Source organism: Scaptodrosophila lebanonensis, unplaced genomic scaffold (assembly GCF_003285725.1).
Source record: "Scaptodrosophila lebanonensis strain 11010-0011.00,11010-0021.00 unplaced genomic scaffold, SlebRS2 tig00000131-arrow-arrow-pilon, whole genome shotgun sequence".
Lineage (NCBI taxonomy): Eukaryota > Metazoa > Arthropoda > Insecta > Diptera > Drosophilidae > Scaptodrosophila > Scaptodrosophila lebanonensis.
In genome coordinates, this window is record NW_022060584.1 from 1,524,903 (window position 1) to 1,543,934 (window position 19,032).

General features: G+C 36.0%; 1 protein-coding gene across 1 annotated transcript in view; it reads right to left on the bottom strand.

The window, feature by feature from the left end:
• Positions 1–19,032, bottom strand: part of LOC115628974 (protein madd-4) — a 98,905-nt gene that overhangs the window by 12,568 nt on the left and 67,305 nt on the right. The window contains exons 12-15 of the mRNA XM_030525252.1: positions 14,486–15,654; positions 14,246–14,348; positions 7,481–7,634; positions 5,711–5,833 (exon numbers count right to left, since the gene is read on the bottom strand). Coding sequence (XP_030381112.1) covers positions 5,711–5,833; positions 7,481–7,634; positions 14,246–14,348; positions 14,486–15,654 — 1,549 coding nt within the window. The remainder of the gene's footprint in view (positions 1–5,710; positions 5,834–7,480; positions 7,635–14,245; positions 14,349–14,485; positions 15,655–19,032) is intronic.

Here is a 19,032-nt window from a genome sequence, read left to right on the forward strand (position 1 = left end):
TAACGCAATCAATATGTATATACAAGATTTATTGTATTTGTATAAAAACAAAATTGTAACCATTGTATTATAGTAGAAAGTATTTACGACAAGTAAAAACCGTAATTTCTAATCTAAAAATTGGATGAATCACATTCTTAGTTTTTTTCTGCCAGAATCCATTAAATAAAGTAATAAAAACATAGATAAAACCTGTTTGTCCTTTAAACTACAATGATATCAAATAAATAGTATTTAAAAATATATATAATTTTTTTCAAAATAATATTCTTAATACATATTACATTAGGAACACCATCAGAAGAATAATATATTTAAAAGACATATTTTTTCGCATATAAAATGTTTGCTACTAGGCTTTATCTGCAGAATATTCCATAGTCGCCCAAATATAAATATCAAATAAAACTTCCCAAAATGTTTGGCATTAACTAAAAACTTAAAAACAAAATATTTTTAATATGTTAGAGCTGTCGTTACCATTAACTAAAGAAATGCAACATTAGTGCTCTAAAATTCAGACGAAACATACTAAATTTAAACTCCATATACTTAATAAGATCCATTCAACCAAAATCGACATTGAAACGGAGAAGAAATCAAGCCCAACGGGGTGATATACGAATATTAATCTTGAATAAAATATACGACAAAGAAGGCGTACATTTATAATTGTTTCTTTTTTGTCATTCATCGTACTATTTGCAAACTGCAGAAAAAATCCTCTTTAATCGTTTAAGTCGTTCTAAAATGCCATTAAAACAGTCTATAATCAATATTCTTCGAGATTGAGAAAAATATTAGATTCTTATACACGATATAAGAATTTTCAAGTAGCCCGTATTCATTTTTAATGGATGGAGGCAGTAAACTTGTTCATGGTTTTAAAAAAATTATAAAAATTCTAAACCTGCCTCATATTATGATTATACATATGACTAAAGTATTTGAACACTTCGAACACTTTACAGAATTTCTAAGCAAAAATATCACCATTTAAATGATATTTAAAATTAACAACTATTTTCTTTAATTAGTATAATTTTTGCTTCCAGTTTATGCAGTTATCGTTTCTCAAATGTCCTTCCTATGTGCTTCTGTCGTTTTTTTACCCAACCAGCTGCTATTCGCTCTCCTGTCTCGAGCTCTCCAGTCTCAATGGTTTTCATTTAAATTCTATTGCGTTTTAAATTTTTGGCCAACCCGACTCACACACTCATACTTAAGTATTTATAAATTTGAGCTCACAACGTCAGGTGAAAGCAAGTTTTCTATGCCAAAAATGAGCTTCGTGGTATGTTTCCATTTTTGTATATTATGCACATAACTTTGTGGCATGGAAACTCTGTTCACTGTTGTGGCGGCAAAGTTTTCAATTAATAAATAAGTTTCACAAAAAACAAAAACAATAACGAATTAAAGTGTGGCTTAATGTTTTTTTCGTTTCACCAAAGTTGTTCCGATTATTGTTGCAATTGTTGTGGCTTTGAGGGGCACTTACCTTTTACCAACACAATGCAACTGCTGCGGCACTCAACGAGCTTCTGAAGTTCAATGCTCGTCACACACTTAACGTACATTATTTTTAGTAATGCGATATTAATTAAGTAATAAATGAGCTTACTTTACATATGCCAGGACATTTAATTTCCATCATATTGGCGTATGTGTGTTTGTGTGGCATGCACTTATTGATTATTTGGTGGCATGCAGCAAAGCAACAACAACAAACATAATTATAAACAAAAATCTGCTCGTTTCGCATTTATGTGTTAAGTGCGTTCGGTTTTGTACAACTTTTTCAATATACACTTTTTGCAGTCTGCCAATTTCCGAGGCTAATTGTTAAAGCCAAGCGAAAGTGCAAAAAAAAATATAGTATGTATCAATATTTCTTTGCATCGCTGATAATTCATTATTGAACATATGCAGAAATATTTCGAGTTACACGCAGACATTTATTTACATATTTGTGTGCATTTGTGTGTGTCTGTTTGCAATTAAATGCAAATATGATTTACAATAATTTCAATTAAACTCAATGATTTATATTTCGCATCAATGCTACTTTTGGTATTGCTGGGTTAATTACGAATGCGAGTAAGCGCGTAAAATGCAATACTGAATAGCGCGGAAATGCTGCTAATTATGAAATATGCCCTAACCAGTTGAGGATAGTCTGTTTATTTATCTGTTTGAGTTTTAAATACCCTTTAATCCATGGCAATTTACATTATTTTAATCAAATCAGACAAAAGTCTTTTTGATGTTCGTTAATAAAAATTATTTTTAAAATTTGGATAACTTAAAGTTTTACATAGAAAAAATTAAACTTGATATTTGGCGTTGAATTACGGATTGGTAATTATTCTCATTAAAAATAAGAAAACGAAGCAATAATATAATATTCAATCATCTCAAAGTATAACACACACCTAAACAAAACAGTATTCGATCCAAATAATTATTTTTTTGAAAATACCTTCATAAAATCTATTTTATTCTTTTGTTTTTTAATTCACTCTTATTATTCAGTCCAAACGACGCTTCAACTAGTGTTAAAATGAATATAATTATAACGTTTTATCGCTTTGTATTATATGCTCAACAATGAAAAATAATTAATTAAATCATATTATAAATCATCATACATACTATTTATAGTAGTATGTGTGTAGTAACTGTGTTGAATTCCCAAAAATTTTAAAGTTCTTATCAGAGATATCACATTATCAGAAAAAAGACTATTAAAATACCATATTTTCGAGAAATTTAGCAAAGCTGTAAACGAATTCAACGCTGGTTTTGGAACTTCAGAGCACTTGAAGTAGGATTGCCTTTTACTATTCTCCAGTCTCTTTTTCATAAATAGACGGATATATTTCTGATCTTTTCATCAAAAATGTACACTCGAATATACATTTTTTTAATATTTTTAATTTATTACTACATTTAATTAATTTTTGCCAAGCAGGAAACATTGTGAAGTGTTCCATTGACGTCAAAATATCGCAGGAATTCTTAACTTTCTGACACTTTGACATCAAATGCCAAATGGAAAAAAACCATAAGACTGACGATTTAGTAGATTTTGATATACAAGTATGAGTATTGTCTGAACACGTAATGCATCAGAAGATGCATATTTCCATGAACCTTGATTTTGATTAATTAGTAATGAAAGCTTTGCATTTCCTAGCCCCCCTTTTCGTCTTTACAACCCTCCAATGTAATTGCCTGCCCTCAGACACATGGGTAGCCACGCAAAAGTATTTCTGCAATTATGGTTGTGGCAGCTATTTGTTGCAACGCCCCGTTAATTATATGCCAGTCCCGCAAATGAAAAGCATTTGTAGATGAAGCAGCAGCAGCGTTTAAAGGGAGCTACCTCCGCAGTCCCGCCTGAAGCATTAACGTAGCAGGAGCGTGCAAAACAAATTTCATGCACATTTTCATATTCAGTGTACTTTGCCAATTTTCTACATTTCCATTCTCCTTCGTTTTCTGCTTCTTCGTCTCATTATTATTATTATTACTTTTTTCGCTAGCAACATGCAACTCTTTTGACTCGATTTTTTGTTTTTCTTGGCTTTGTTTCTGCCATTATGCCAATTGTTTGCTCATTTCACAATGCACAGAAAAGTCAGCAGAAAATGTTTTTGATGGCGGAGCGCGCAAAAAGTTGAATCAGAGTGCTGGCTTTTAGATTTCCCAGTCTTCTTAAATTTGTTGTTGCGTCGCCAATCGATTTGTTTCGAATTTTTAATCAAATTAATGCAACACTGTTTACGCGCTTCATTGCAGAAATGGTTAATTGTTAAAAAACTTGATATGAAAAAGTAAATCAATGGAGTATGTCTTAATTGATAAAATCATTACAAAGTTTACCTACGTTGTGTTTTGGTATTTTATTTGTATGCGAATTGTCGTAAATTGTTGCGTATTTTAAAGGTGTTTCCACATTTGTTTATTGTTGTGTTTGTTTGGCATAAAAGCGCCCCCCAAAAAACGAGCACAAGTTAACGGAAACGTTGTGTCAGTATCATATAAAAAGAAATTAGTACAAAAATAAGTATGTAAATAGGTAGTGCTTCTTATTTGCAATAAGCTGGAACATACATGCAGTAACAGAGTGCAAATCATCTGAACGTGAAGAACTCACATGCAATAAGTAGAAAAACAAACCGTTGACATAAAACCTCATGTAACTCAACAGCTACATATATGCAACAATGTCAAACAATGTGCATTTTTTTGATAGACTTTCAATAAGCGAGTATATTTTTTAAGTGGTATGAATGGAATCAGTGGGTTTTCGAATAAGGTCTTGCGGAATTCAATAAAATTCTTTGCCCCACTGCTTTGATCATGAACATTATAGCTCTAAGTTTTATTTCTTTGTGAATTATTGGTTCCTGCTAACCTCATGTAACTCAGCTGCTCTATGAAAAAGCTTTCAGGTATTTACAAGTAGATCTATATATTTTGTTTTTAGTTAGCAGATACTTTGAATTAGTTGAAAACTTGTGGTTATTCGGTCTGTGGCATTAATCTGTCTAAATTGATGAAAATTGTTGATCCCATTCGTTTTATTATAACAATTTCATCCGCTTTAATATATTTATTAATGCTAGCGTCATTTAACTCAACTGATGTATGCAGTAACAAGAATCTGTATTCACTCACAGAACCTTAGATAAGTTATTTATCTTTATGAGTGAGAGCAATAATATTGAAAATTTTAATAAAATGCTTGATGTCATTGGCTGTATTTGGAATAAAAGGACTCTTAAACATATATTTCATGAGCTTATATTGAAATGCAAATTATTCTATCCTCATGTAATTCAGTGAAGAAATCAGTTACTAATGCATCATGATCTTTGAAAGTTGATTTATTCTACACCTATTTAACTCAGATACTATGTAAGGCTACATTTAGTTCAGACATAGAGCTGTTGCTACTGAATTACTCTGTATTAATGAGTGTGTTGCAAACTTCAACAAATTTTCAATAAAGCTTATGACAAATGAGTTCAATTTAGTACATTCTTGTTAGTCCCAAGTAACTCACAAGCTAATTAGAAGGAGCTGTCTCTTCTTTAGGAGGAACTGAAGGACATGCAATGAAAATAATTTGATGCTCTACGCAACACACATTCCGAACAGTAATGGAATGGCAACTCGTACCCTAAGCTCAACAATTATTACAAGGCATCTGCTGCTTTGCATAGCCAGCACATTAACGTATGCTGCTTATTATGTGAGTTACCAAGCGTAAGAAGCACCTTGTCCATTCAGACTGAAGACAAATATACACACGCAGCAAATTTATATGCAAGACCTTGCCAATTTGTACGCTCCGACAGCCCACACACAAATTACATGAAATCGTGGGTGCAAAACGATATATGGTTTGCTGTGCTGTTGGGCCATGAAGTGAAATTAATGGAAAAATTGTACACGAACAGTAAAATGGCGACAACTTTTTCTCCAATGAATGAATTTAAATCAACAAAAAAATAAAGGAGAATAAAGCAATCATAAACGAATGAACGAACGAACGAACGAATGTTACGAGCAACATGAAGGAACTGAAAAATAACCGAATGGCAAGGCAAAAAGCCACAACGAATAATTGAACGGAACGAACAAGCAAACGAACGAACGAACGAACGAACAAACGGAAAGGATGCAAAGGATACCTCACCTGAAGATTACTCAGCAATGCTTGGAAATACGGCATGGCCAGCAGGGTCTTAGTGCGGCTGCTGCCGCTGCTGGCACTCGCCGGTTGTGGTATTGTGTCCTGTGATTGCACTAATTGCGAATGCTATATAAACGGGACGATATATGTACAAGTACAGCATTCGCAATTGGTTATGCATTTGTGTGCACAGCGGAAGAAAGTCGGGTTAGGGGGGGAGAGAAATGTGAAAAGAAATTTGTCATTAATTGATACGACATTATTTACTACCAATATACAATCGTATTTGTTCTCGTGGGGTATGATTTCTAATATTTATTGTTGATTTGTGCAGGTAACGTGGTGGCATTAATTTTAAGTGTATTTCGGGTTATTGATTAGTTTCCGTTGTAAGAGCGAAAGAAATTGAAATCAATTATTCGCAAGGCAAACTCCTAAATTATTTAGTTCAATGATTTCAGCTCAATAGAAGGACAACGCTACATATACTTTTCAACTTTATGATGAATTAGGAAGAGCTTTCAAATATAATGGATTAAGCAGGACTGATAAAATTGCTGTGCCTTGAAGTAGAATATCTCTGAAAGACCAATAATATCGAATCAATTTCAAACAATACTGGAATTACGTTCACAAAAACGGTTAACCTAACTTTAGATAAAAAGAAGTTCTTGAATAATCAAAAGATTCAAATTGTGCTTGTTATGACGAAGATTTGTTTTATTAAAATCTTTACTATTTACAGAGCCGATCAAATTATGGGGAATGGAATTTTACTGGTTTTCGAAAACTATAGAGAAAATGTTTCCAATTTCAAATTGAACCATAAGGTCTCTATAAAAGAATCATTCAATAAACATAAATGAAATAAAGCTTTCAAGTGTGACTTCCATAATTTGATCGACTCCACAATCCTGAACACAAAACATAGTTTCCAACCACTAGAGCTCATCATCAAAGCATCGGCACTAATTCAACGGCTTATATAACACTTGGCCAACGTGATTCCGCTGTCTAACATACAATTTGGCTGTGGCAATAGGGGTCGTTGGAACTAAGCCTTTACGAAAATATCAACATACGAATGTAGAACAACAATATACCATAAAATCAGGTTATACTTTTTCCGCTTTGTTGTTGTTATTGTGGCCTTTATTGTCGTGGAAAGAAATTGGGAGCATTGTAAAGTGCCGTTAGATGTGCTCTGCCGCTGTCTGCCAACAACGTTACGTATACGTAATTTCATTTCAAAGCGCATTATATGTTTGGACCGGCGCGCACCCAAACAAAAAAAGAATAAAGGGAAAGGGGGAAAGGGGGGGGGGGTTCTAAAAAGGGAAACGTAAGCCAACACATACAGCCGCAAAAATCTCGACTGCCAACAAGACAGGACAATACAGTTGGATATAGTAATCTACAGATATTTGTAAAGTTGATATGAGCGCAAAAGAAAGGCAAGTGGAAAAACTATCAAATTACGTATGTTGACAAAATAGGGACGAGCCCCAGGACGACAACGACAACGACCACGCTGCCTGCCAAACAAATCCAATACAGGACAAAATTGTGTAGACTCTGCAGCCTGCAATGCAAAGGCGACAAGTTAAGCTGAACGAAAAGCAAACCATTGTTAACGAAAAGACAGAAGAAGAAAAAAATGAACCCAGCCTAAACATATTTCGAATGCGAACATGTACAGGCTGCGTTCTGAGAGTCCTGTGGGTTGTTGTGTTCTGTTCAGTTCTGTTGGCACCATCATAAGCCAGCACTCACCTCATCATCCATAATGCTGCTGTCCGCATGCTGCACACCATCAGATTTTGGCCGACGATTGCGTTCACGTCCATTATTCTGGCCAACTTGTCCCTGCTGCTTGCGACGTGTATTGCCATTTTGCTGCTGGTTCTGTTGCTGTTGTTGTTGTGAGCTGCAAATGAAGTGAAAGAGAATTGAACAGAGAGATGGTGAGTGTGTGTGAGAAAAGCTAATAAATGCATACCGAATATTTGCATAACCTTAAGCATAGGAAAGCAACTTCGAATGATCTCATAAATACACGAGGTTTGTTTAAAAAGTATGCCCAACATTTCTTGAAATCATAATTGTTGTTAACTCGTATACATATTGTGAAATTATTTTTTACATTCGATATAATATAAATTACATATGAGTTTCAATTCAACTTTTATTCTAATCAAATGATGATATGTTCTTTGATTGCACTTATTTATGTGGGCTATCTATTTATGATTTTAGATCTGTATTTAACACGAGCTTCGAAAACATTTAACACTTTTTTTAATTGTGAGACTTTTGATAATTTATAGAATTTAACATATTTTGTTGCAACAATGTTGTTTACGTCTCAATCACACCTCATTTGCATTTGATTTTCATTTGCTATTCGCTTGAGTAAACAGCATATACTCGTCTGGGGGATTTTAGCACTGTATTCCACATCCATCCTTACTTAACCCCAAATAAACACAAGCAGTGATTGTTTCACCTCTGACAAACACTTAATGTAACAATAGCCCCGTTTCGACCAAAAATAAAACAACCAGCAAACAACAATGTTTTGTTTCTCCGGAAAACTTCATAAAATTCTGCTTTTCTGTATGGCCAAATGTCAAATGCACAGTCATCCAGAATGGCCGTACCTTTCGTGCTTGTCTGTCCTCATCCTGCCTGCCACAGGATTTGTGTGTTGCAGCGACTGGCATTCGGTTGTTGCCAGCCAACGGCTTTCACACAATTTTATGCAACAATTGCGCTTCACTGGCTGAATATTTTGGTTTGTATGCACAAGACACATGCACAACAAACTACCAATGCCCATAAATTGCTTTAAAAAAATAGAATAAAATGTGTTTATTTGAAGAATATATTGTGAGTGCCTTAATAGTAGACATTGAATGTAAAGTAGAACGAGCTAAAAAGTTAAGTTGTGATTTCGTACCCGCGAACTACATATCCCGCTGTTCCCATACTTTCTTGTTTATTTGCGATTTTCTCAAGTATGATTAGCAGTTGTTATCAGGACATACTCGTATTATATGCTTTCGTCAAAAAGAAGCCTCTGTACAAAATTCCATGGCAATTAAAGTGATTGAACCAAGCAGTTGGATATTGTGATTTGGATTATTAAATTGTGGTACAATATTACATACCAAAAATAATATTCACTTCACCCTTTTGGTGAAGCGTTCTAGATACAATCTACAAACATAACTCAATAAATAAATATAAAAAAAATAATACTTACTATTACAAGCAGTAGATCCCAATTAAGGGACACTACGAATATTTTAACATTTAAACAACATTTTAAAGCGGCATAGTATATCTAATTCAAACTAGAATGCTACAATCTAGCAAACCCGGAATAGATAAAGAAAATGGAACACGGTACTGCAAATTCTGAGCGCAAATGCTTAAATGCTGTAGCAGTGGAATTGGGAACAGTATTGACAAATCTGTGTAGCGGGAGGAAGAATTTAAAGTTTTAAAATAATATAAAATCGTGTTGCCTAGGAACTAAATAATAAATCAATTTACCATACTGATTAAGTATATACTCGAGTATACACTCGTACTTTACTTTACATCGCACAAACCTAACAATTTGAAGAACTCCAGTTCCTAATATTGGAATTCTTACAAAAATTATTTTATCGTGTATGAGTGAATTAAACTTTTCAGCTTCGTGTTCATTAAATTTGTAAAACAGATTTAATTGAAAACATATTCATTCTTTTGTTGTGCTAGAGACGAAAAAAAAAACAATTTTGTTTGTTGATGCATGAATATTTCAATGCTGACGTAAAATTATTCATGTTTTTTCATAAGCAATAAATGTGGGAATTAAAACATATGCATGGCTAAACGCTACAGTATAGTCAGGCATTTAACTGCCTTCCCTTCCTTTTAAATATTTTCTTAACTTTGTGAACATTCTTATTTGTTAAAGCCCTTGATCAATATTGATTCAAGAATCAAATGCCACAGGTAACATTGCCTTCGTCAACGAGATAAAAGCCATTTCTGCATGCCAGGCCTTTGCACTATTTGCTAATGGTTTATTGACTGGACATGGTAATTGTTTTTGCAACGTGAAGAAAGCAGTTGAATGGGTTGGCAAAGGAGCTGTTTTTGTATCATATTGATAGTTTATCAATATCGTTTAGCATAAACTTCGCCTGCACCAGTAATAAAAATGCTGTACGTACTTTGAAATATATTAGTTATTAGAGCTTAGGTGTGCTTCAAAAATATTTGTTTAAATTTAAGAAATTGTTGCTTTATTTATATAAGATATTTGATAAACATTTTCAAGCAAAGATCTAAAATGCTTTAGCAGCAAGAGATAATTATAGTTGCAAGGAGCTTTAAAAATATAATTGAAATTCAACTACTTTTATAGAAAGGACTACTCCATTAATAATATTAATAATAGTTTGGCCTGATCCGACTCACATGGGTTATTGCACTGGTTCACATTAATGAGTTAAAGAAAGAATTGCTTCGCACACTATTTGGCTAATTAAGCGAATGGTAAAAATGTATCAAGAATATTGTGGGCGAGTCTACGGTTGATAGATATTTCAAAGGTAGGGTATCGAACTTAAAGGGGACTGTTTACAAAAATAAACATAACTTCAAATGTTAGCGAATCGTTGCTATGTCGCATTAAGCAGTTTTTAAAATTTTTCTAGATGTTTTTGTTTCCGTAAATCTTTCTATAATTACCTAGAAATGTTGCAACGTTAGATGACAAAGAATATAATTCAATAAAATGGGATCAACCTAATCTAATAATTCTAATTATAAGCAAAATAAAAATTCTTAATATTGACAAACACTAGCAGCAAAAACATACATTAAAAAATTGACATTTTATTGTTTTATGAATGCATATTGTTAGTCCTTCGAATTAGTTTCAGTTTACTACATAACTGTAGACCGTTGACGCATTTAAAAATGTTTAAATGCACATAAAAAATGTTACGTATGCAAATATCTTATGAAACTGTGCTGGACACACTATTGGCTCTGTCTATATCTCTCTCTCTCTCTCTCTCTTTAAAATGCGAAAGAACCATAAATAATAATTTAAGTTCATTCAGAACCATATATCAAAAAACGTTTAATGCAACACAAACACACGCCCAAATTGCGTTTAAATTGCAAAGTACGAGTACGAGCGGCCAGTATGGACAGCTAAGCAGAGGAAGAACCTGCACTGCTGGTAGTAGTCCCTTAGACCGCCTACGGGCCCTGCCCCTTGGCTCATATTTGCATTTTCATGCAGAATAAATTGAAAAAATGTAGTAGAATACGACCGAATTTTGCTCTGCTGCTGTTTGACAGAAAAGCGAAATTTGTTGACCAACGCCACACATATTTAAAACATTTGAAATGCGATCAAATATTGCCGGGGTGGCCCATTCAGTTATACTCGCATATGTTCATATTTGTTTTTACGGGTATGGCGCGCCGAAAGTTAGGCAACAGTTTTTGCAGCCGCGTCGTTGATGATGTTGAAGATTTTGATGGCAATGGTGATGGTGATGGTAATGTTGATGTTGATGCATTTGTAAACCAAAATGACGCCTCTGTGGCATGCGTGTGGCTTTGATAAAATGCATTTTGCTGTTGGCTGTTTGCTGTTTGCTTTTAACCATTTGCATTAAGCAGCAACGGCGTAAACATTTCGAATTGTTGCATATATTCCTGGAAATGTTGAAACACCAAACACGTAACCTAAATTGCAAAATAAACCGCACATACGTACACGCTGGCCGCTGGAGGGGGAACGAAAGAGCCCTTCATTGAAAGTGGAAGAGAAAGTGGCAGGTGGAAACAGCAAGAAAACGAGTTAAAATTCAGTTGCCAGTATACACGACTGGGGGCTGAAATAATTTAAGCTACACTACGTGATTTAAGCACATATTAATAAAACATTTCTTTACATTTCAACATTCCTTTTTTGTAAAGATGTTATTTTATCCAATGAGTCTGATTCGAACCACATAATTGTACAATGGTTAGAGCTGGCTAAGTTTGCAGATATTTCAATAAACAACAAGAGTTTGCATGTTTGAAAGCTGCTTCAAGTTTTTAACTATTCAATTATTTTTTATTTACCAAAAAGAATGTAGAATTTATTTTGTTTCAAAACTATACAGTTGATTTATCATTAATAGCAACTACTTCACTACACATATGAAGCATTTACTAAAACATAAAATATAATCCCCCGAATTAAATCATATTGATGTTTTGTGAATAATGCGTACAATTGTTTAACAAATACCACTCATGCCAATTTAGGTTTGATTTCGATCGAGAATATTCTGACTCGAAATGAAAAACTGTTTTTATTCAATTAACTTGTTTTCAACAATTCAGCTTTAACAACTTTCATAGTGCGGAAAAATGTATTTTATTTAAAAATAAGTGAAATATTTTTCATTGTGTATATACAATTCATGAACTCAATTATTTCCTTTCCAAAATGAAAAATTGTATTCATAAAATTCACGTGCCATTCAAAAGATTTATCATCATTTTTTTATTAACGACTAAGTAAATTGCAAAACTATTTATTTAACTGCTTTTTTAACTAAGCTATTCCATGCATCATTTTGTGGTTTATAATTCTTCTATTGTTCACACTAGCGATAAAGGGTCGAAATCAACGAATCTAAAGCCATCTACCAAGCAGATTGTACGCATCAGAAGTTATTGTACAAACATAGATTGTACCCTCTACGTATTATATCTATATACAGGTGCTGTACATGACTTATCTATCTTATCTTATCTCAAATTAAGTCCGTGGTATAATTATTATCAAAAAGTCGTCTTTTATTATACAAAAATTTGTAAATTTTAAAGCAACAAATGAACAATATAAGAAAATATAAAAAAATTAGTTAGAAAAAAAACTAGAGAAACCTATTTAAATAATCGGGTTAATATAATTTATTCTGTCGAAGCTGAGCCATCACTAAGAATATTAAACGTCTATGGTTATTTAAAACATAAATTTCCATATAGAATTTTTAACACAAATCCTAAAACATTTCAACTGAAGATATGCACAATTTCATAAAAATTAATAATTTCAATCTTATTTCTGTATCGCTTCTGTTTTTCAGCCAGATGAAAAAATATAATATCCAATTGCGCTTGAGGCTAAGAAATCATTTAATATTATTGAAGAGTGTGGCAATTGGAATAAATAAAAGCATTTAAAACTAATGCTTTTGGCATGTGTACAGCATTGCTGTCCTGAAGCAGAAGCTACTCAATGAACTAACCGATGGTTATGTGATATTGGAGTGATGGCAACGGCAATGGCAATGACAACCACCTCAGCAGTAAGATATTTTCAACTCGAAAATATAATTACGCCAACTTAAAGTGGCCCCGACATACAAGTGGGAGGTTGTAGTGGAGGGAATCAGTTAGGCAACCATGAAATTTACTTACAGTTTGCACAGGAAACTTTAATGCCAAGCAAATACTAATAAAAGGCGTGCAGGATATAACACTTAGACCACAACACGCATACGCAGCGTAGGCCGCCCCAGTGAAGGGCATTCAAGGAAAGGCTGCAAAAGTGTTGTTGGCGAAGGGAAACTCAAGTTAGATAAAGACAAGACAGGAAACAAGCGCACTGCCACGTCCAGCCAGAGAAGACCTCGTTTCAGCTAAAGAAAGTGGCGTGAAAATTGCATATTATGTATACGACAAGGTGTGCGAAGCGTAGCAGGAAATGCAAAAGGAAAATGTTGAAGTTAGATAAGCAGGACAGGAAGGTCATAATCGTTGGGCGGTCAGCAATGAGCAAAAACAACGTGCTAACCCATAACTGGACAAGGTAGTGAAATGGAGCCGTTGCGTATACGCCATGTGCAACCAACTGCAATATAAACCAGACGACCATGGTGCGATAGTAGTACGAGTGGCATAACAATACAGACAGCACATAATTGGCAACAGTCTGAACTGCTTATTGTGTTGCTGCTGCGAAAGTGCCAGGAATGCGAAAGGAATGCCAAGCGGTGGGTACTCCATGATAAAGCTTTAAATAAGTCTTCGAAAAACTGTATCTGTAGTTCATAAATAGCGGTTTAAAGAACTGTATAACATATTCAATTTATGCGTTCAAAACGAGTCGTTCTCAGAATCAATTCAAACCACTTTTCATATCATTGAAATGAAATTCAAGTATCAATATTTTCTATAAATAATAATTTCTGTTTTCCTTAAAAAACAATTAGTTAATTGGTATTATTTATTTTCTTTTGATAAGGTTTTAATATATATATTTATAAAATATCGATGAATCTATATACTTTTTAATTGACCTGCGTCTATTTAAGGATCATTTGAAATAGAGGTAAATCTTCTGCACAGTAGTTGAACTTAAGTGCTCGTTATGCAAAAGCCCCTAAACGGCTTTAAAGCAAAAACAAAGAGTGTAAAACTTATAACAAGGTCACAATGACCGTTTTAACAAGTACTCACCCATTTGGGCCGCCATCGACGTCAGAGCCAGCGCCATTTGTTGCGAACGTCATGTCTGCCGATGTGAGGGCCTCCGTGCCGCTCCGTTCACGCACCAGTCGGTCTATTTGCCCGGGGGAATAGAAGTGGAGGGTTGTAAAAATGGAGGTGAGATAAACATAAACAAGTGGCACGCTCATTACGAGGCGAGCGCTCGCACTTAACACAGTTAAGAATAGTTAACGATGTCTGTAAACTGACCTGCCTCCTGGCGCACCAAGTCCTCGGCCTGCTGTCCCGGCTTCGCCTTCACCTCGATGTGTATTTCGGCGGAGCTTAGGCCGGCATGACACGAATACACGCCCGCATCACGGAATGTTATGTCCAGTATACGTAAGGCACCCTTCTTGGACACCTTAAACTTGCGCGAACGTGCTAAGGGTTTGTGGTCCTTGCTCCATTTGATTTTCGTGCGATTATAGCGCTTAACGGGACACTTAATCTTAACTTGCGTGCCAAAGAAGACGATGCCGGCGCCGCCCACTTTAAGCGTTATCTTCGTCTTCCGGGGATCGTGTTGTATGTGCGTGGTGTTGCTGATTTGTATCACCGGCTTGGGATCTTCAGGCGGACAGGGCTTGACATTGCAGGGCTTCTTATCGGGCGGCTTGACGCTCGGACACATGGACTCTGGTCGCTCTATCTTATGCTCCTGTGCCATTATCTGCTTGCACTCGACCTTGCGATCTTTGAAGCCATAGCCGCAGGTATGCGAGCACTTCGACCATTCGCCCACTTCCCAACGCACGGGACAGTCTAGCACATTACAATATTGTCGATCCGCCGGCGGTGGCTGTGGACACATGCTATTGGGGACAACCATTGTGTTCTCACCACCACGCGTCACCTCATGAATGCATTGCACCTCTCGCGTCTTAATGCCAATGCCACAGGACTTGGAGCACGGTGTATAGTCCGAGTAATTCCAACGCGGCGGACATGGTCGATCATTGCAGGTGCGTACACGTGCCTCCGGCTTGCTCTCTGGTGTGCATAGAAAGGGCGAGACCACACGTCCATTGTCCTCACGCACACAATTTATGATGAGCTCCTCGACGCCGCCCAGACACGAGGCACTGCATGAGGTATAGCCCTGTTCGCGCCACAAATACGTTTTCCCTGGCTCCGAGACTCCCACCTTGATGGAATCGCGCGGAAATTGATCGTCATAGCCATGGGAGGGCAGCATGCACGGCTCCTCGACACAACGTTCCACCTCATCGTGTGGCTTGGGGCCCTCGCAAAGCGTATCATTTACTGTGGCAACTGTGCGTGAATATTCGAGGAATATTTTGCATTTGAAGGCCCGTCGACGGATGCCCTCACCACAGGTAACGCTGCAGGGCGACCATTCGCTGTCCTTGATGAACCTGTGTATAGACACAAAGAAGATGAACATACAACAATGAAGGGCTACTTAAATACACTGCATACAAAATGTAAAGAATTTTAATAGAATTTTATGCATACAATACAAATTAATGGAACTTATGTTTAACGTGAAAAAAAAAAACTATGCAATATAATGTATCCTTCTGCAATATTTATCTCGTTGGCAACAATGTGAAACATTTTTTAAATTAGACTGAGTACAACTTGTTTGTTTTTAGAAATATTGCATTCCACAGCATCAACAACCAAAAAGGCAGCTCTAAAAAATCAACTAAAATATATTTCGACGAATTAAAAGCACTTGAAAATAAGAGCTTTGCTTTCATTCAGCGCAGAGCACTCTTTTCAAAATTGACTATAAACGGTCGTTGAGTCGCGCACAATGCCGAGTACATTGACCCAACAAGGCCTACACTCGTACAATATCTTACAAATGTAACGAGCCGTCAAGGGCCAAGCCCACACAACAAAGTGCCGCTTTTTATTTCACTAAAATGCCTTTTCCAACTTATCTTCTGGCAGTAAAACTATTGGCGCTCTCTTTCAGGCGGCGCCACCAAGTCGCGTCTTTATGCCGCCAAATAAAAACCTTGGCCTCTGTGCCGGCGGCGTCTGTGGCGTCGTCGACTACAAACTAGACGCTACAGACAAACAAAAAACAACAAACTTTCCAGCGGCAAGCCAAAATGTCGACACGCGTTTTGGCCATGATTTGGTCTGGCCTGCTTGCTCCCCCTCCTCCTCCCCCTCCTCTTCAACCACAACCCCTTGCCGCTTTTCGTAGCCTATGCGGCATGTGAGAAGCGCGCTGTTACGAAATCAGCTTGCGACCTACATTCAACGCCTCAGACAGGCTCAGTGTTAGAGATGCTGCAACATTGGCGCCAACATTTTAGTGCTCGTGGTCGTGGCCTTTTCTACAATTTGACTACAAATCAATAATGAACAGAACAGAACGACAAAGAGGTTGTCAAGGGCGGTCAAAAACTATACGCTATGTCAACAGCTTTGCGATTGTCAACGCGGTCATAAAAACCAGTACAGCAACAATAGCAATGACAGCAAACACAATACACATAAAACTATGGCTTTGTTCACGCAAACATTTCGTAGCACGCTTTTTCGGGCAGCACCACAATGCCAGTACTACCTACTACGAACTTCTCCATCAGCAGACCCCGTCATAAACCTAAGTGCTCTGTAGCGTGAAATGAAATACTGCACAATGTCTATATACTTGTATGTTTATATTTGTGGCTGACTGGAGAATTTTCAAATTGTAGTCGTTGGCAGCAAGTGTAGTTGAGTTTTAAATTGTTTATCGCCGCACGAAATACACGGCGTATACGTAATATGTTTGTTTATGATGCTGCGACTTGCTGATAGCTAAAGTCTGCTTACGTTTAAGACTATTGCAAGTCGATAGTTTATTTATTTTAAGCCATTTACGAGACAATTTCAAACGGTTAGAGACTAATTATGGAAGACACTACCGTCCCATTTATTATTAAAATATATTATTTAACGTTGTATGTACTTATAAGCTTAATATTGTTTCGATATGGAGTATATTTATACGAGTGTTTATCGTGAGGAAAGAGCAAAAATGTAACTAGTCATTAAATTGAATTCTATTATGGGAGAAATTGAAAGGGATTTACTCTCGAATAAACATTATTGCCAAATATTTGACGTTACATTTGATGGCTTTGCAGTCTTGCTTCAGTTTCGGCAGATTAACAGATTAAACTAATGAACAACTTAAAATTAGTTGCAATATTTTGTTTTTACTTATTTTGCAGTTTAACAAATTAACATGACTTTGAAATATTTGATTTCGAAACTTCTGAACGTGTTAGTATACTTTTATTGTGATTTATTTTTTAAAAGAAAGACTTGTTAAGAAAATCTTGAATCAAATTGTTTGTTATTTACATAAATTAAAGTATTTTTTCTTATCAGATGAATACATAGCTTGATAAAGAATCGTCCAATACCATTATATTACTCCCGAATCGAAGAGGTATTTTCCTTCCTAACTACTGACGACAAAGCCTATCATTTCCTCTAATCATATTATTAGCTTCTAGCTAAATGGCAGAAAATGTCAAAGCTTGGCAAACTACAGGAAGCGCCATTGCCACCAGAACGACCAACAATACGCCCCCGTACATTATTCCAAGTATTTACACAGACTAATTTCCTCAGACATACTATACTTACTCGTAGTCCAATCAAGGCTGTAATTTATTACTTCCCCACGCACCAATTAACCGTTGAAAGAATTTGATTTGTATGTTGGGGAAGCGACTCTAATGATTTCATTAGATGCCGGCGCTCGACTTCAGCGATGTTTGAACAATACTTATATCGCGCTACTTTATCGCTATCCAATACGCAGAACGAGTGACCAGACCAGCAATTTTCCCTGGCCCAACTTTAATTGTCATACCAGGCTCTTTACTGTACTTACATGCTACTTGTCGATACTACTTGGCACTAGTTGGAAGCGTTGACGACGATACGGCTAATAGCCTTAATTTTAGGTGTCGACAATGCTCAAGGACATTATGACAAGGCATAGGCCAGGCAAAGGACGTTGACGCTGTACATGTTGTTAAGTTGTTGTAAGCCAAGTGGCTGCTGGTAAGAGGCCCAAGGAGTTGTGAGCCACCAATGTTTAAATATGTCAAGTGTGTATGTTTGTATGTGTGTGTGTGTGTAAGTACTTAAGACACTCGTCGTAGGCATTAAGCCTAAAAGCTTGTCGGCAAGGTGCGAGCGGCTGTAATATACGAGTATGCGTTTAGTCCGACTATAGAACTGTGTTTAAATTAACTTCCCCGGCAGACTGTTAAGCGCCCGTCTGCGGCTTCCATCGAGTGTCGTGTGTCTGCCAAATAAAGCATGACGACAGCGAAGGGGACGCTCAAATAGCAATATAAGTACCAGTAATTATTGCAATGTGAACCCAGCATATGGCCGATACATTAGTCAGACATTTGTCGGCTGGTACTTACTGAATTTTCTTTCAGACACTTTCTCTCTCCCCCAGAAGCTTCAAATTGAACATAAATTCGATTCACATATCTATTATAAATCTATACTTAAAACAACGCAACTGTAGATATATTTTTAAGTTTAACAATGAAATTCTACAGAAGAAGAATTCTAAAGAAGAGCGTAGGACGAGATATTGAAGAAGGAAAGTCAGCTTCCCTTTCCTACATTTTGGTTAAATTTATTATATTCCTTTTTTAAAAACTCCTCCTTCTGCAAGCGAAGGAAATGTGTGATTCAAAAATGCAGAAGTAAATTATTGTTCCCGAAATAGTTTGGTATTAAAATTTGTGTTA